The sequence below is a fragment of the Erythrolamprus reginae genome, chromosome 6, assembly GCF_031021105.1.
Source record: "Erythrolamprus reginae isolate rEryReg1 chromosome 6, rEryReg1.hap1, whole genome shotgun sequence".
NCBI lineage: Eukaryota > Metazoa > Chordata > Lepidosauria > Squamata > Dipsadidae > Erythrolamprus > Erythrolamprus reginae.
The window spans coordinates 85,951,038-85,971,073 of record NC_091955.1 but is presented as its reverse complement, the minus strand read 5'-3'; the positions used below and the strand labels follow the sequence as shown (position 1 = coordinate 85,971,073).

At 41.5% G+C, this 20,036-nt stretch overlaps 1 protein-coding gene across 4 annotated transcripts in view; it reads right to left on the bottom strand.

Moving 5' to 3' along the window:
• The window catches only part of PTPRO (protein tyrosine phosphatase receptor type O), a 164,349-nt gene that overhangs the window by 85,261 nt on the left and 59,052 nt on the right, over positions 1-20,036 (bottom strand). For all 4 annotated transcript variants that reach the window (XM_070754277.1, XM_070754278.1, XM_070754275.1 and 1 more), the window contains exon 2: positions 3,390-3,663. In XM_070754277.1, coding sequence (XP_070610378.1) covers positions 3,390-3,663 — 274 coding nt within the window. The remainder of the gene's footprint in view (positions 1-3,389; positions 3,664-20,036) is intronic.

The following is a 20,036-nucleotide window of genomic DNA, read 5'->3' as shown; positions in this document are numbered from 1 at the left end:
GAAACTTATTGCAAATAATTTTACCCCCTAAATGGTGGTGTGGTTTTTATTGGTGTTGGGCACGTTTTCTTTTAAGTATTTTTTTGTTTGTTGTAATAAAATTTAATTAAAAAATTTATTAAACACCCCCCCACCCCCACCCCGTATCTACAAAGTGTAGAGTGATTCCAATTTGTTCTTTATGGCTCGGTCTTGAATTCTACTAGCCATAAAACCTGTCCCATCTTCTCATCAGTTTTTCCACTTTATTTTCAATGATCATATTCATTTTAATTTCCATAATTTCAAATTGAATGTGTTCCGCCATGTACCAATACCAGCTTTGTAATGTCCATTTTGTTGCATCCTTCCAACCTAAAACTATTACCGCTTGGTAATAGTTGGTAAAAAAATAATACTTGGTAAAAAAATAAAATAAATTACTACACCCTCATTTGGTGGAGGGACTGAATGAATGTTGTTGGGTGGCGGAAGCACATTTCACTGTTCACTGTTTTGTGTTGTATGTATTCTTTTATATTATAAAAATCAATAAAATATATTTTTTTTTAAAAAGGAATCAAAATCTCTTGACAGGCCATGCATGTGAGATTTCGGTGACTTTTTTCCTCCTGCGCATGCGCAGAAGTAAAAAATTGCCCAAATCGCTCTCCCTTGCACCGTTCCCTTGTGATATTTTGCTTCTGCGCATGTGCACAAAGCAAAAATATTTGAAAAATATGGCGGCACCCATAGGATTGGCACTGTAGCAGCCATGCAAAAAAATGTGCAATCTGGTGGCCGCTACACTGTCCCCTACCGTACTGGTAGCAACTCACTATTGGCAGAGATTCACTTTTGCTAGTACAGTGGTACCTCTACTTAAGAATGCCTCTACTTAAGAACTTTTCTAGATAAGAACCGGGTGTTCAAGATTTTTTTGCCTCTTCTTAAGAACCATTTTCTATTTAAGAACCCGAGCCCGGAAAAATTTCCCAGGAAATTTGAGAGCAGCACCAAGGCCTGGCCACTTTCCTGCCATTTCACTTTTAATCCTGGCCATCTCGGGCTTTTCTGGGCTGCCAGAGGAGCCTTTCAGTGGCACTTAAGGAGGCTTTGGCAGTCCAGAGCAAACAGAGCATTTCCCTTTCTCTGTGCACTTGGAGAGGGAATAAACCTCTGCCAATGCCCAGAGAAAAGAAATACTCCCAGAGAAAATAAAAGTGCATGGGAGGCAACCTTGTGCTGGGTGTATGGGAGGCACATGCTCCTCCTCGCTGCCTCAGAGTCCCTCTTTTTTTTTTTTAAGTCTTACAGTTTGGGATTTTTTTGATTCACCTCACCTTCTTCTTCTTCTTCTTCTTCTTCTTATTATTATTATTATTATTATTATTATTATTATTATTATTAATTAGGTTTGTATGCCGCCCCTCTCCGCAGACTCCTTCAGCAGTGACTGTCTTCTTCCTCCTCCTCCTCCTTCCACCCAAATTCCGAGATTTTATTTCTTTCCTAATGGGTTTGCATGCATTATTTGCTTTTACATTGATTTCTATGGGGAAAATGGCTTCTACTTACAAACTTTTCTACTTACGAACCTGGTCATGGAACGAATTAAGTTCTTAAGTAAAGGTACCACTGTTGTTTGTTTTGCTATCACTCTGCCAGCAAAAACTGAGCTCAGGAGGGTCGCAAGTAGCCAGACCTAAGCACCACAGGGGCCAGAACTGGCCTGGGGGCTCTGAGTTTGACACTCCTGCTCTAGACCAAGCAAGGGGTATCTCAGTTGAATGCATGTTTTTATTTAACAAACAGCAGCTATTTTGCAAATGAGGATGAGGCATCTGAGCCTTTATAATAGCATCACATCCCAACAGCTGTTTGCACCATGGGTGAGATACTTTGATCCACGGTGGGAGGGAAAGCTTAAAAGCTCTTTAATGTTTTCTCTCTGCCGTGATTGTAATCTGGATTGACTTGTACAACATCTGTATCCTTTAAGCAAGGGGGACGGTTGGCAGCCTCTCAGTTATATTCAACCAGTTCTTTGGTCTCAAAGAAAGAAACTTTGGGGGAAAGAAGCATAAAGTATTGAAATTGAAGTTTGCCAGTTTGGTCTAGTGATTAAGGCACAGTCTAGGAACCAATTTCTAAAGCTGAGTTCCAAATTAAACATGAAATCTGGCTGGGTGACTTTGGGCCAATTATTGTAGGGAAAATAGGAGGAGGAAAGAATATTAGAAATATTCACCACCTCGAGTTATTTATAAAATTAATAAAGGCAGGATTTTTTTAAAAAAAGAAAACACCTAAAGCTGAATAAAATAGTCTTGTCCCATTCATCCATTACCAGTTTGAAATGGAAGATTTTTTAAAAGATTATCATGGTGATGATTGAAAAGAAGTCAGAGTAACTGATTTATAAGCAAGGGAAGGCTGGCAATTTAGGAAATAATTGCCAGCCTTCCCTTGCTTACAACTCAGTTACTTTGGCAAAAAATTGCAAAGATTTGCCAGTAAATTTGGCAAAAATGTTCATTATTTGAGAATTATCACTAGCCACAATGGGACTTACTAAATAGTTTCTCATCGGATGAATGAATCTGCCCCCATCATGAATAAGCAGCAGAAAGACAACAACAACAACAACAATAACAATAATAATAATAATAATAATAATAATAATAATAATAATAATAATAATATAAACAGAGTTGGAAAGGACCTTGGAGGTCTTCTAGTCCAACCCCCCTGCTTAGGCAGGAAAACCTACACTACTTCAGACAGATGTTTATCCAACATCTGCTTAAAAACTTCCAGTGTTGGGACATTCACAACTTCCACTGATTAATTGTTCTAACTGTCAGGAAATTTCTCCTTAGTTCTAAGTTGCTTCTCTCTTTGATTATTTCCACCCATCATTTCTTGTTCTACCCTCAGGTGCTTTGGAAAATAGTTTGACTCCCTCTTCTTTGTGGCAACCCCTGAGATATTGGAACACTGCTATCATGTTTCTCCTGGTCCTTCTTTTCATTAAAGTAGTCATGACCAGTTCCTGCAACTGTTCTTCATATGTTTTAGCCTCCAGTCTTCCAATCATCTTTGTTGCTCTTCTCTGCACTTTTTCTAGAGTCTCAACATTCTTTTTGATCATGGCGACCAAAACTGAATACAGTATTCCAAGTGTGGCATTACCAAGGCCTTATAAAGTGGTATTAACACCTCAAGTGATCTTGATTCTATCCCTCTGTTAATGCAGCCTAGAACTGTGTTGACTTTTTTTGGCAGCTGCACACTCCTGTCTCATATTTAAATGGCTGTCCACTTGGACTCCAAGAACCCTCCCACAGTTATGCCAATCCAAGTTTCAAACAGATCAAATCAACAAAGTTTTTTAAAAGCATACTTACTAGTTAGCACAGTTAGCGATCTAGCTGGCTTGGAAATAACATTTGCATTCACCACCATCAGGGTCACAATGTAGTAAAGACCATGGTAAGTGGCATTAAAAACCACAGGAGCAGGTAAAGTGCTGTTGAATTCATCAAACTGGAAAAAATAGTTCTTGGATTCACCAGTGATCTTCACGACATACACCGAGGATGAGCTCGCCACGTCAGCTGCTTCCAGGGAAATAACTAGGCAGTTGTCATCTCGCACAACCACTTGGAGAGGTGCCACATTCTGTGGGGTGAATCAAGAATCAAAAAGAAAGGATATTAATGAGGATCCCGAACAGGCTGTCACAATGTTCATTGTTAAGCGTTTAGAAGTCTGGATTGTGTTTCTGAAGGCTTTGATCTAATGAGGACCTGGGAGGATATTCCCAATCATACCCTCCATCCAATCATTCCCAATCATCCGTCCTTAAAAATTCACCCCCAATAAATTAATTAAAATAGCAACAATAGAAACAGAGAAATATTAAAAAACCCTTAAAATTGATTTTGCAATATCCTTTCCTAGGAACGGGAATTTTGCAGTACCCTTCCCCAAGAGTCAGGAGGGAATGGGAATTTTGCAGTATCCTTCCCCAAGAGTCAGGAGGGAATGGGGATTTTGCAGTATCCTTCCCCAAGAGTCAGGAGGGAATGGGGATTTTGCAGTATCCTTCCCCAAGAGTCAGGAAGGAATGGGGATTTTGCAGTATCCTTCCCCAAGAGTCAGGAGGGAATGGGAATTTTGCAGTATCCTTCCCCAAGAGTCAGGAGGGAATGGGGATTTTGCAGTATCCTTCCCCAAGAGTCAGGAGGGAATGGGAATTTTGCAGTACCCTTCCCCAAGAGTCAGGAGGGAATGGGGATTTTGCAGTATCCTTCCCCAAGAGTCAGGAGGGAATGGGGATTTTGCAGTATCCTTCCCCAAGAGTCAGGAGGGAATGGGAATTTTGCAGTATCCAAGAGTCAGGAGGGAATGGGAATTTTGCAGTACCCTTCCCCAAGAGTCAGGAGGGAATGGGAATTTTGCAGTATCCTTCCCCAAGAGTCAGGAGGGAATGGGGATTTTGCAGTATCCTTCCCCAAGAGTCAGGAGGGAATGGGGATTTTGCAGTATCCTTCCCCAAGAGTCAGGAAGGAATGGGGATTTTGCAGTATCCTTCCCCAAGAGTCAGGAGGGAATGGGAATTTTGCAGTATCCTTCCCCAAGAGTCAGGAGGGAATGGGGATTTTGCAGTATCCTTCCCCAAGAGTCAGGAGGGAATGGGAATTTTGCAGTACCCTTCCCCAAGAGTCAGGAGGGAATGGGGATTTTGCAGTATCCTTCCCCAAGAGTCAGGAGGGAATGGGGATTTTGCAGTATCCTTCCCCAAGAGTCAGGAGGGAATGGGAATTTTGCAGTATCCAAGAGTCAGGAGGGAATGGGAATTTTGCAGTATCCTTCCCCAAGAGTCAGGAGGGAATGGGAATTTTGCAGTATCCTTCCCCAAGAGTCAGGAGGGAATGGGGATTTTGCAGTATCCTTCCCCAAGAGTCAGGAGGGAATGGGGATTTTGCAGTATCCTTCCCCAAGAGTCAGGAGGGAATGGGGATTTTGCAGTATCCTTCCCCAAGAGTCAGGAGGGAATGGGGATTTTGCAGTACCCTTCCCCAAGAGTCAGGAGGGAATGGGGATTTTGCAGTACCCTTCCCCAACAGTCAGGAGGGAATGGGGATTTTGCAGTACCCTTCCCCTGCCATGCCCATCAATCCACACCCATAGAACTGATAGGGAAATTTTTTGAATTTCACCCCTGGACAGATGCAAAGAAGACAGACCCATTACTCATCCCTAGATCCATGGAAACACAAATCCTTCCTGCACTTCTGTTTTATTTCACCTGAGCCTTCAGTTCTACTCGTTTTGGTTAACTCCATTGCTCAGGTGTCAAAAGAAAATATAGAAAGGTTAACTATTCTCTCAACACCCCATCTTCCATGTGCTATTTGAGCCTATTTGGCTGCAACTGTAGGAAAATAGAATTGTCTTTCTTCTAGTGACCCTGACGTTGTTGTCAGCAAAGACAAGTAACATCTCTGCAGGAATTCCAGAATGCAGCTGTAATTAGATGGAAGATGGAAATACTTTTAAGGCCAAAGCTGCTTCTCCCCCCCCTTCTCCATTTAACTGGCTGTGTAGAATTTAGGTCTCCCTGTCTCGCTTCTCCAAAAGTCAGGATAGCTGAACTCCAGTGAACCATTTTTGCTCTTTGATGACCCACAGGAGGGAAGCTTCAGACATTTCCTTTCTTTGCTTTCTATATCAGAAGTACAGTCACTTTTCTCTCTTAGCAGATTTAGATTTCTATCTATTGTGAACTGACTCCAATGGGGCTTATTGAAGTTGGAAGAAAAGATTAAAACAATAAACAAATAGAATATTACAAAACTTCGTATGAAATTACGTTCCTAGAAAGAAGGTGAATAAAATCTTAGACGCATTGCAAAAAGTGAAGTCTTAATGTTGAAGGTGTTCATCCCTTTCCTTCACTCGTGATAGCAATATTCAATTCAATTCAATTTATTAGATTTGTATGCCGCCCCTCTCCGAAGACTCGGGGCAGCTCACAACAACAATAAAAACAGTATAACAATGGAACAAATCTAATAATAAAATTACATTAAAAACCCCCAACAATTTAAAAACCATACAACACATACATATCAAACATAAAATATAAGAAAGCCTGGGGGAGATGTCTTTTTATTTTTTTCATCTAAATATTTGTATTGTTATTTGTATTGTTGTTGTGTTTATTGTATATATATTCTTGTAAAGAAAAATTATTTTAAAAAAATTAAAAAAAGGAATCCCTTGTAGAGAAAGAAATAACTCAATTCAACTGCTACCTTAACATTTTGTCAACTAAATGTTTTATTTTTTTTTGTAGCCTGCTTTTATTGTTTTCACAAATAACTGAAGGTGGCAATCATATACAACAAACCTTCATCCTCCTATTTTCTCAACAACAATCCTGTGAGGATCGGGCTGAGAGAGAGAATGACTGGCCCAAAGTCACCCAACTGGCTTTCATGGCTAAGACAAGACTTGAATGCACGATTTTCCACTTTCTAGCCTGATACCTTAATACCTGATACCACCAGTGATGGTGAACCTATGGCATGGATGCCAGAGGTGGCACGCGGAGCCATATCTGCTGGCACACAACTTGTTGCTCTAGCTCAGCTCCAACAGGCATGTGTGTGTCGGCCAGCTGATTTTTGGCTCACACAGAGGTTATGGGATGGCATTTCTGACTTCCAGAGAGCCTCCAAGGGGATGTGGGAAGGTGTTTTACCCTCCCCCGGCTCCAGGGAAGCCTTTGGAGACTGGGGAGGGCAAAACATGAGCCTACTGGGCCCACCAGAAGTTGGGAAACAGGCAGTTTCTGGCTTCCAGAGGGCCACCAGGGGGTTGGGGAAGCTGTTTTTGCCTTCCATAGGCATTGGATTATGGATGTGGGCACTTAAGCATGCATGATACCGCATGCCCACGCTCTTTCGGCACTCAAGGATAAAAAGGTTCACCATCACTGCACTATGCCAAACATGCAAATAGGCCAAAGTACTAGAGAAACCAATATGCCAGGAATTTAACCAGAAATATTATGTGACAGTCCTGTATCATATTCCACTCAAAATTCTCTTCTTCACCAATTAATTAGATGGTCTCCTGCATGCAGTTATTACTGTTCTCTCCCTCCCAATGTACTCCCACATACATTCACACTAATAAAGGGAGGTGGAATAATGTTCCTTGCTTCACAAGGTCATTATCAACATTGCTGTGATAACACACCAGAAGAATACTGGTAGCTCACAAAGCTTTTCCCTTTTAAATAAAATTAGGTCCCACAGAGTTGGCCTTCTCCGGGTCCCGTCAACTAAACAATGTCATTTGGCAGGACCCAGGGGAAGAGCCTTCTCTGTGGCAGCCCCGGCCCTCTGGAACCAACTCCCCCCAGAGATTAGAATAGCCCCCACCCTTCTTGTCTTTCGCAAGCTTCTTAAAACCCACCTCTGTCGTCAGGCATGGGGGAATTAAGATATTCTTTCCCCCTAGGCTTCCACAATTTATGTATGGTACATTCGTATGTATGATTGGTTTTAAAATAAGGGGTTTTAGCTTATTGGATTGTCGCATGTTGTTTTTACTACTGTTGTTAGCCGCCCCGAGTCTACGGAGAGGGGCGGTATACAAATCCAATAAAATGAAATGAAATGAAAATGTATTAATCTAAAAAGATGCTACCAATCTCCTGACTTTTGGCTGCCATAGTTTTAGCTCTCCTTCTACAAATGAGACAATGCCTGCAATATAGATTGCATGGTTTATAAAAACGGGTTATACAAATGTGAAGCATTCATTCAAGCAATTAAGAAAAAAATATATTAAACTATAATGCCAGATCAGCCAAGGAATCTATCTTGAATGGAATCAATCCATTTGGGCATGATATCAGCTCCGTGGGCATACACCTACTCAGCTACTTATGAAGCACTGACAATTAAAGTGAAGCTGTTCTTCAGTACATATGAATACACAAATAAGTACAAGATGAATTATACAGTTCGGCTGAAATGTTCCTACCCACGCAGGTCTTGCTGAAAACCCAGGACGATACAAACAGAGAATACAGATTACATCATCTAATGCATCGCCTTACTAGAACAAGAGTAATCCCTGTAGTGCTGTTCTTGAGTGCTATCTGCTACCAGAACTGTATGTCAAGTTTATTCTTTGTCATAGTGTATCCAAGCATGTCTAGGTGTCTCTTTGTACCTATACTAATTGAACACACACATATAATTGCTCTTGTAGATAAACCTAGGAAATCTACTCTTTCCCTGCTAACAATGAGTACAAATAATTCAATAATATAGTCCTTTAATTCATGCACAAACAATATTGTTTGAGGCTTCTGAGGAATGGCTATAATACTGTCGCTTTTTTCTCTGGCCATTCCCAATAACTTCCAGGAGGGGTTACTGAAATGCATCAGCCCTTGATGTTTTGGAATATTTCAGCACCATGGACAGAGAACAAAGGTTTTGACTTGGGTGGAAATATAGGCGCGTTCCAGCTGTAATTACTTCTAGGTGAGGCTCAGGTGTCTTTATGGCGCCTCATCCATCTTTACTTCATTCTGCATTCCTGAAACAGGGTGCTTAAAAAAAAAAGAATCAAAGCCATTAGCTACAAATCTGCTCTGAAGCCCAGCACGAGGATACTATTACAGTGTTCCCTCGATTTTCGCGGGGGATGCGTTCCGAGACCGCCCGCAAAAGTCAAATTTCTGCGAAGTAGAGATGCGGAAGTAAATACACTATTTTCAGCTATGAACAGTATCACAAGCCTTCCCTTAACACTTTAAACCCCTAAATTACAATTTCTCATTCCCTTAGCAACCATTTAGATCATTACTCACCATGTTTATTTATTAAAGTTTATTAAAATAAATATTTATTAAAGGTGGACGAAAGTTTGGCGATGACGTATGATGTCATCAGGTGGGAAAAACCGTGGTATAGGGAAAAAAACAGCAAAGTATGTTTTAATTAATATTTTTGAAAAACTGTGGTATAGCCGTTTCGCAAAGTTGGAACCCGCAAAAAACGAGGGACCACTGTATTCCTGTTTGTTTGTTTGTGTTTGTTTGTTTGTTCGTTCGTTCATTCATTCATTCATTCATTTATTGGATTTCTATGCCGCCCCTCTCTGAGGACTCGGAGCAGCTCACAACATATAAATATACAATACACAATATCTTTTTTAAAAAAATAATTTTTATTGAGTATTTACAGAAATATAAAACAATACATTGACATAACAGATTGGTCAAGGAATGTGAGTACAATCATCATATTTCAGTCACATCAAACATATACCCATCCTCCCCCCTCCCTACCCCAGCTGCCAGCTTGCAGCTATGCAATATCTTAATCCAATTAACTAATTAAAAATCTTTTAAACACCCCAAAAACCATACAAAACAATCATTCCATTCACTCCACATTCTCTCAACACTTTCATTGGGCAAGGGGCAAAGATCTAGTGGCCCCAGGTGAGATAAGTGAGTCTTCAGACTCTTATGGAAGGCAAGGAGGGTGAGGGTAGTATGAATCTCTGGGGGGAGCTGATTCCAGAGGTCCGGGCCCACCACAGAGAAGGCTCTCCCCCTGGGTCCCGACAAACGACATTGTCTGGTTGACGGAACCTGGAGGAGGCCAACCCTGTGGGACCTGACCGGTCACTGGGATTCATGCGGCAGAAGGTGGTCTCAGAGGTATTCTGGTCCCATGTAGGGCTTTATAGGTCATAACCAACACTTTGAATTGGGTCCAGAAACCAATTATTCTTTCCCCCTAGACCATTACAAGTTATGCATGGTATGTTTGTGTGTATGTTTGGTTTTTTATAATACGGGTTTTTAGTTGTTTTATCAAATTGGATGTTGTTTAACCATTGTTGTTAGACGCCCCGAGTCTGCGGAGAGGGGCGGCATACAAATCCAAATAATAATAATAATAATAATAATAATAATAATAATAATAATAATAATTGGCAACCAATGCAGACCACGGAGTGTTGGAGAAATATGTTGTCCTAGCAGTAGGAAGATGAAAGAGCCAAAGACACGGAAGGTGGAGCTTGACCAGAATTGTTGTCAATAGGAGCCCGACCTACCTACAACCTCATCCAACTCTCAGTTCAGCCAGAGGAAAGCTCCTTCTTCCAATATTGATGATGTTATGGGATCACAGATGAATAGCATTGATCCAGGAGTGGGTTCAAAGCCCCACCTGATGATTTCCATTGTCTCATATCAGGGTAAAATGAAACATTACAATTTGTGATAAAAATGTTTTGCTTTCCCACACCTGTGCAAGAACAATTGCATCTTGAACTGAACTGTAATTATTACATCATCTCTTGGATTTTTTTGCCAGGATATAATTGGTCCCTATGGTGGGAATCTCTAGAGTTTCATTCTATTGTAATCTGTCCCCCTTTCCAACCTCTATTTTGTAAAACAATTCCCGAGCCAAATATCATGAATGGTATTTTTAGTGAAAACGATGAATTTAGTAAGTACATATATAGCACTTTGAAGCCCTTGTTCTCAGTATGGTTGGCTCCATTTCTCCAACATATATCTTTTGTCTTCAGTCATATAGCAATACCTTTTATTGTGCAGGAACAGACTATTGGATTAAGTCTGTTTTAAATCATCTTACTAACTCTGGGAGACCTTATCAAGAGTAAATCAGAACATCTAAACAATTTTGCTACGCTTTTCAAAAAAAGAAACATTTGCCTTGGCCGAAGTGATTTATATATTCATATTTAAATAAAAATACAATGTCTCCAGGACCGCCTTCTGCTGCACGAATCCCAGTGACCGGTCAGGTCCCACAGAGTTGACCTTCTCCGGGTCCCTTCGATGAAACAATGTCGCCTGGTGGGACCCAGGGGAAGAGCCTTCTCTGTGGCGGCCCCAACCCTCTGGAATCAACTCCCCCCGGAGATTAGAACTGCCCCACCCTCCTTGCCTTTCGCAAACTTCTCAAAACCCACTTCTGTCGTCAGGCATGGGGAAATTGATTCCCCTGGGTCATTCCGCTTTATGTATGATCTGTATGAGATGTATGATTGTTTTTTATATTAAGGGTCTTAAATCTGTTTTAATTTTTGGATTTGTATTATTACGTGTTGTAAGCCGCTCCAAGTCTCCGGTAGTGACCTTTAAAGCCCTGTGTTGGTAATGACCTTTAAAGCCCTACATGGCATTGGGCCAGAATACATCCAGAATCGCCCTCTACCGCACAAATCCCAGCGGCCAATAAGGTCCCACAGAGTTGGCCTTCTCCGGGTCCCGTCGACCAAACAATGTCGTTTGGCGGGCCCCAGGGGAAGAGTCTTCTCTGTGGCGGCCCCGGCCCTCTGGAATCAACTCCCCCCAGAGATTAGAACGGCCCCCACCCTCCTTGTCTTTCGCAAATTACTCAAGACCCACCTTTATCGCCAGGCATGGGGGAGTGAAGATATTCCTTCCCCCTAGGCCATTACAAGTTATGCATGGTATGTTTGTGTGTATGTTTGGTTTTCATAATAAGGGTTTTTAGTTGTTTTATTAATTGGATTGTTACATGCTGTTTTTATCATTGTTGTTAGCCGCCCCGAGTCTGCGAAGAGGGGCGGCATACAAATCCAATAATAATAATAATAATAATAATAATAATAATAATAATAATAATACAAATCTAATAAATAATAATAATAAATTATAAAAATCCAATGATAAACTTTATAACCACCATGGATACCACTCAGCACTGCAACATCAGTCTGAAATAGGAATGGCATTTAGACATCTATACTGCCCCGTAGCACTTTGTAGCACTCTCTGGACTGTTTACAATGTTGAAGAAGTATTTGCATATTGTCCCCAACAATCTGGGTCCTCATTTTACCAACCTCGGACGGATGGAAAGTTGAGTCAAGCTCAAGCCAGGATCAAACTTCAGGCTGTGGGCAGAGTTGGCCTGCTATACTGCACTCTAACCACTGTGCCATCATAGTTTATTCTTCACTGCTTTGTGTAAAAATTCAAGGATTGATGCTGCTCTAAACTTTGAGAGAGAGGTGTCTATGGATATTCCCAGTCATCTTCTGCCATGGTTCTTCCAAAAATGCTTTTTCAAAAGGCAAACTGGACTTTGCTTTTCCTTGAAGATGGTTTGCTTCTCATCCAAGTCAGAACTGAAGAAGCTTCTTGGGTGAGAAGCAAAATGTCTTCAAGGAAAAACAAAGTCCAGTTGCTTTTTGAAAAAAGCAGTTTTCTGAATCAGAATCGCTTCCTTAAAATATGGGCCGCTACTAAGAAATCTTAGCCAATGCTCCCTTTGTTCTCATATGTGTTCTGTCTGGGTCACTCCGGAAGCCAATACCAACCCAAAAAGAGAAGCCAGACACACTGGTAAAAGGCAAAGGCAGTTTATAAAATTCAAGAAAAACACAGGTAACAGAAAATGTCCTTACAAACAGGAAAATGCTGTATCTTCAAATGTATCCACAAAGGCAAAAGTCCATGCAGCAATACAGGATTCTTGCTGCCAAGACGAGGCTGTAGATAGCAGGCCCAAACCTCCCATGGGTCTTCCAAACTGCTGGGCCACAAGCCAGGAACAGAGACGCCGAGAACAAAGCAGGACACCGTAACTCCAACTGATAACACTCCACATGGCTTCAAGGGCTTGCCTGCCTTTTAAACCCTGCTAAGGAGGACCACACCCAAGCCCAGCTGTTCCTAATTCAGTGCTGATAATACTTCTTTAATTGCTCCTTTCTTTGATCTGAACGTCTCTGTCGCATGTCAATGATGGCTTGTGCTTCATCACCTAATGACTCCAAGCTACTGGCTGGGGAGAGCCCCCCCCCAGGGCTCTCATGATGTTCTCCTTCGTCCCATTCCTGACTTTCCTCTCCCCCGTCCAACTGTTCAGCCCCCTCCTCTTCGCTGTCATCCTCCTCCGGGCATGGAGCCAGCAGAGATACAGCCGGTCCCTGAGCAGCCTCAGGCTGAACCACAACACATATGTCAGGGATATTCAACATCCCCAGCCACGGCTAAATCATTGGGTAGTGATTGGACCATGAAATGCATTAATAATCACCAGGTAGCTTTTTGGCCAGCATCTGAAGAATTCTGTGTTGCAGTCCCAGAACTTTCTAATGGCGCCAGATGGAGATGGCTTATGTAGACTCACATTAAGGATGGAAGTCAGGGCAAGAACATCAGTCATGGAAGAGTTATTCCAAGCAGGTGGCCTACAAATGTGATTAAGAAATAAAGCAATAAAAGAACATTTCCCTTGAGTCAAACTTGGGATTTAGTAATCGCACGGATGCTTTCATGCTGTTTTCTTGCCAACAATATAGAAGCAGATTGTCATGAAGAAAAATTCACTCTGCTAAAATAAGAGCCATTTGCTTTTTCTTCATTAAGATGCTTATACAATGATCACTAGACTCCAGCCAAAGTGGATTGGGAGTCCTGGGCTTAGATCCGGGGTGGCACAGTAGTTAGAGTGCAGCACTGCGGGCGACTTGAGCTAAATGCTAGCTATAGTTCAGCAGTTCAAATCTCACCACCGGCTCAAGGTTGACTCAGACTTCCATCCTTCCGAGGTGGGTAAAATGAGGACCCAGATTGTTGGGGGCCATAGGCTGATTCTGTAAACTGCTTAGAGAGGGTGATACATAAGTCTAAATGCTATTTATTTGTTTATTTGTTTATTTGTTTGTTTGATTGATGGATTTTTATGCCGCCCTTCTCCTTAGACTCAGGGCAGCTTACAACATGTTAGCAATAGCACTTTTTAACAGAGCCAGGCTATTGCCCCCACAATCCAGGTCCTCATTTTACCCACCTCGGAAGGATGGAAGGCTGAGTCAACCTTGAGCTGGTGATGAGATTTGAACCGCTGACCTTCAGATCTACAATCAGCTTCAGTGGCCTGCAGTACAGCACTCTACCTGCTGCACCACCCCGGCTCCTCGGCTATTGCTACAGTATCAGGGAGGATCAGAGGTAGTATTCAACCAGTTCAGGCTAATTGGTAACAAAATTTTTACCTTGTTTGGAGAACTTGCAAATACAGTGGTACCTCTACCTACAAACACCTCTACTTATGAACTTTTCTAGATGAGAACTGTGTGTTCAAGATTTTTTGCCTCTTCTCAAGAACCATTTTCCACTTATAAACCCGAGCCTCCAAAATTGTAACCGGAAAAGGCAGGGAGAAGCCTCCGTGGGGCCTCTCTAGGCATCTCCTGGGAGGAAACAGGGCCAGAAAAGGTGGGGAGAAGCCTCCATGGGGCCTCTCTAGGAATCTCCTGGGAAGAAACAGGGCCTCCACCCTCCCTTTGGTTTCCCCAATCGCACACATTCTTTGCTTTTACATTGATTCCTATGGGAAAAATTGCTTCTTCTTACAAACTTTTCTACTTAAGAACCTGGTCACGGAACGAATTAATTTAGTAAGTAGAGGTACCACTGTACCAGCTCTGATTGGCCTCCGCCCCAACCGCCCGGTCACCCTTGGGGGATAGCATAAAAACAGAAAGAAAATGTCCTACTCATAATGCATAATTTATCACACAACATAGCCCCCCAATCGTACATCACTAAATGAAACAAATACTTGGAGCCCAAAATGGAGACTGGTGTTTGATTTTTTATTTCCTGAGCCTCCCCCACTAAGAGCGAAGCTGGGCATTCTGTCTGCACCTGATTGAACAGCCCATTTATTGTGATAAGTTGGTCCTGCTTCCTGCTTTTCCCTTGCTTGGCAGATCGAGTCTTATATCTCTTTGTACATGCCTCGCTTCGGAGACAACTGTAATTAATTGCAGCATCAGAAAGCATTCTGCATTCCCGGCTTGTTAGTTGCCTTACATGGGTGAATACCCTATATTAATATTAAAACAGAAAAGATCAATGTCTTGGGTTTTTTGCTAGCTGAGAATAAAATTCTAATTTCTAAACCTACCGCCCCCGACGTTTTTGGCGCCAGGAATTGATTCTGTGGAGGTTGTGTGTGTTTATTTCTGCAGACTGGAGGGTATGTGTGGTTTCATCATACACTGCCTGAATCAGGCACATGTGCAGATGGGGCTTTGTTCACTTGCATGGCGCAGTTCCTGGTGGGTTTAAGGTCCAGGGCCAGGCCACTTCTGTCTTAAAGCAGGGGTCTCCAACCTTGGCAAACTTAAGACTTGTGCACTTCAACTTCCAGGGTTCTGGGAGTTTATTTTATTTTATTTTATTTTATTGTATTTTTTATTGTATTGTATTGTATTGTATTTTTTATTTATTTTTATTTTATTTTATTGTATTTTATTATTATTTTATTTTATTTTATTTTATTTTATTTTATTATTTTACTTTACTTTACTTTACTTTACTTTACTTTACTTATTTTACTTTACTTTACTTTATTTTATTTCTACCTACCTACCAACCTACCTACCTACCTATCTATAATCCCCATTCCTCGCCCACTCCTGGGGGAAGGATACTGCAAAGTCCCCATTCCCTCCCCACTCCAAGGGAAGGATACTGCAAAATCCCCATTCCTCGCCCACTCCTGGGGGAAGGATACTGCAAAATCCCCATTCCCACCCCACTCCAGGGGAAGGATACTGCAAAATCCCCATTCCCACCCCATTCCAGGGGAGGAATCTGCAAAATCCCCATTCCCACCCCACTCCAGGGAAGGATACTGCAAAATCTACATTCTCTCCCCACTCCAGGGAAAGGATACTGCACATTCTACATTCCCTTTCCACTCCTATGGGAAGCATACTACAAAATCTCCATTCCCACCCTTGGGGAAGGATACTGCAAAATCCTCATTCCCACCCCAATCCAGGGCAAGGATACTGCACAATCTCCATTCTCTCCCCACTCCAGGGGAAGGATACTGCACAATCTACATTCCTTTTCCACTCCTAGGGGAAGGACACAGCAAAATCCCCATTCCCAGCTTTTCCTGGAGCCAGTCAGAGTTGGTATTTGCCAGTTCTATGAACTACTCAAACTTTCAGCTACCGGTTCTGCAGAACCTGTCGGAACCTGCTGGATGTCCCAAAGTTGGGTTTTGTTTTTTGTTTTTGCAAAAAAGCACCTTTGGGACAACCATGACCCAGATGACTAAGAATCTCCAGAGACACTTGGATCCGGGATGTGCAAGGCAAGACGTGAAAATAGTTCAATCTGTGGGCAACAATATGAATTTTGGAGATAGCCTTCTTTGTTCTGCTTCATTAAATCTGGGCTTGCCATTTCAACAGAAAGCTAACAATTTGAAAAGCTCTGATTCCTCCTGCAGTCCTGTGACTCTTACCCTTGCCTGTCTCTCCATGTGGCATGTAAGAGATTAAGCAATAGAGCAGATAATTGGATTGAAGAAGAAACGAGAGGAGCCATATCTTCTTTGTCTTCCGTTTTAACTGAATTGTAACACCTGGGAACTCTAATTAAATGTCTGAGTAGCCACAGGTTGCCTTTTAATTTTAGCTTACTGTACTGCTCTAAAGGCATGGGGAAATACATGAAAAACATAGCACTGGATATGTCCAATTAAATAATAATAAAAAAAGCAACAGTAAAGTCACTGTATTACGTATAAACCATTATAACCATATAGACCAAAATTTCAAATAGGGAGGCAAAATTGCATTTAAATGCTCCTGATATATACAGTGGTACCTCATGATACGAACCCCTCGTCATACGAACTTTTCAAGATACGAACCCAGGGTTCGGAATTTTTTTGCCTCTTCTTACGAACTTTTTTCACCTTACAAACTTGCCGCCGGCCGCTGGGATGCCCCACCTCCAGACTTGAGTTCTTCCCGTTTTTCCCCACCCTGTCTTGCACCATTCTCCCCTCTGGATCTCCATGGGTTTCCCCCGTTTTTCCCCACCCTGTCCTGCCCCATTCTCCCCTCTAGATCTCCATGGGTTCCTCCCGTTTTTCCCCACCCTGTCTTGCACCATTCTCCCCTCTGGATCTCCATGGGTTTCCCCCGTTTTTCCCCACCCTGTCCTGCCCCATTCTCCCCTCTGGATCTCCATGGGTTTCCCCCATTTTTCCCCACCCTGTCCTGCCCCATTCTCCCCTCTGGATCTCCATGGGTTTCCCCCGTTTTTCCCCACCCTGTCTTGCCCCATTCTCCCCTCTAGATCTCCATGGGTTCCTCCCGTTTTCCCCCACCCTGTCTTGCACCATTCTCCCCTCTGGATCTCCATGGGTTTCCCTCCCCCCACTCCGTTCGCCTCAGCTTCGTCTGCCGGCAGCTTTTTTTTTTTTTTTAAGCCTTAATGTTTTGGATTTTCCTAATCGGCTTGCACGCATTATTGGCTTTTCCATTGATTCCTATGGGAAACATTGTTTCATCTTACGAACTTTTCACCTTACGAACCTCGTCCTGGAACCAATTAAGTTCGTAAGATGAGGTATTACTGTATATAAAATGTCTTGCTTTGATTACATGTTCTATACTAATGGCCAGAAACCAATATAAAATAGAAATAAATTAACACAATGGACGAGAGACAATTTATTTGTATTGGCTTGCTATTGAAATGTTTCTTTGTCAGAAAGAATAATGGTACCATTTCCTATCAGTTTTAAATGTGTGTGCCCAGTTCCATCAAGGAAATCGTTTTAATAATAGACTTGCCCTACATTCCTTGGATTTTCAAAACAGGTCTTCTGCTAGATGCAAAGCAAAAAGAACGAGGAGAGGGCTGAAGAAAAGTGGATTAATGGGATCCATTCTTTTCACAACATAATACCACCAATCACTTTTAATAATCTTCAGGCTCGTCAATGAGAGATCCTCTCTTTGTTTCCTATATGGGGAAATCAATTAATTGCTAAATAAAATAGGAAAAGGATAAACAGACATGCATTAAAAAACTATCATCTTTGATAGCAATGAAAAAAAAAAGGGTTTTGACCATGCTCTTGTTTCACAATGGGAGAAGAAGGGGAGAAATTGACATTACCCTAAGGGAAAATGACAAAATCAGGCAAAGACATGGCAGTATATGCCAACTCTAAGCCCATAGAACAGAGGCTGGCAACTATTTCAAGCCAAAGACGCCTGGTCTCTCACTCTCCCCCTCAAATTACACAAAACCTTTTTTTAAGAAACAGTTTTTTATTGAAAGTTTTTTTTAAAAGCTGATGCTTATGATGTATACAAAAAAGAAAACAATAAATAGTTAACAAAAAACAGAACAAGAAAAAAACTCTCAAACATATATACAGGTATGTATATATGTTGGTTTATATGCATGAATGCATGTATGTATGTATCTCCCCCGGGCCTATACAGTTTATACATGGAATGTTTGTGTGTTTGTTTGCTTTTAATAATGGGGTTTTTAGTGTTTTTTAAATTATTAGATTTGTTCTTACATTGTTCTTGTTATTGTTGTGAGCCGCCCCGAGTCTACGGAGAGGGGCGGCATACAAATCTAATAAATAATAATAATAATAATAATAATAATAATAATAATAATAATATGTATGCATATATGTATGTACATTTACAACTCTGCATACTTAAACTAGAAAGAGAAAAACACCACAGTTCTATCATATTTTCCTTTCATATATCAATACTCATTGTCCAACTTATGAAGTTATATGTATTATTATCTTTTTGTACTTCAAAAACTTAACCAGTCTCATTGATCATCATCATCATCATCATCATCATCATCATCATCATCATCATCATCATCATCATACTGGTACTAATATATACCCAAAACAATCCCCTCTTCGCTTCTTATTGCTCCGTCTTTTCTCTCCACTGTCTTTTCGGCCACTTCTGTTGGTGCTAGTCTGTGGGGCACCACCATCTTGGATTTTGCTTCTGCGCATGTGCAGAAGCTCATTTGTGCTTCTGCGCATGTGCAGAGGTTTTTATTTGATTGTTGCATGAGTGCGCCCGGTGCAATCCTGACTGAACCAGCAGCAAAAGGATCCACTACCCACCCCTATTGCTACACCTTTGTTTCTCCATATTTTATCTCTATTTCATCAGCTATTCTCTGGAAAAGAAATGCACAAATGCCTCCCATTTATCATGCAAGAACAAGGCAATGGAACGGAAGGACATTTAATCTGAAGTCTTTCCCTTGAAATGCTTCCAATAGTGCCCTGAGCCAGTAACATTAATTTTCTTCACATAGTACGGCTTTTTCAGTGAATGCATTAAAAAGGAAAAAAAAAATCTGGTTGACTCACTGGAGAATTCTAAGTATTGTGTTTCTTTAAAAATCCTACAAGAAAGATGGCCCTGTTTAATGAAGTCTGTGCTGAGAAAGAATCATTAATCAAAAGGTTGGTTATCAGAAGGGATGGTAAAGCACGCTCAAGATGATCACATGGGAAATGGCACCATGTATGGACTCTTGATCATTCGAACTGAATGGAGAAAATTGGTAAAGTGGTCTTCTTGGGGGAAAAAAGGGATGCATAGATCTTTGTAACGCAATGGACAGAATCCAAATTCTGAGAGTTGTTGTTCTCCAATGTACAGTGGTACCTCTACCTAAGAACGCCTCTACATACTGTTCTGTCAGGCTCTCTGGTAGACTCCTCCCAAAAATTCACAGGTACAAATTTCAGACACACACACATTTGAAAATTCAACACAATGTTCTTTATAAGGAAAATTCACTTAACCTAAGCCCTCTTTTGGTATAGCAAAGAGCACTCATCTCCAACCAAATTGGTAATTTGTACAAGTCCCTTATCAGTTCTGTGATACTTAGGTTGCAGCTGTGAGGCAATTCACAATCCTTCTTCATTCACAAAGTGAAACACACTTTGCTCTGGTTTCGTTTCAAAGCAGGGAAAAATCAGCACACAAAAAGCCAAAGTCAGTAAAGCAGTCACGAAACATAACGATCAGATAATCCTCCACAATGGCCAAACCCACAGGCTGCTATTTATAGCAGCCTCACTAATCACCACAGCCCCACCCAACCA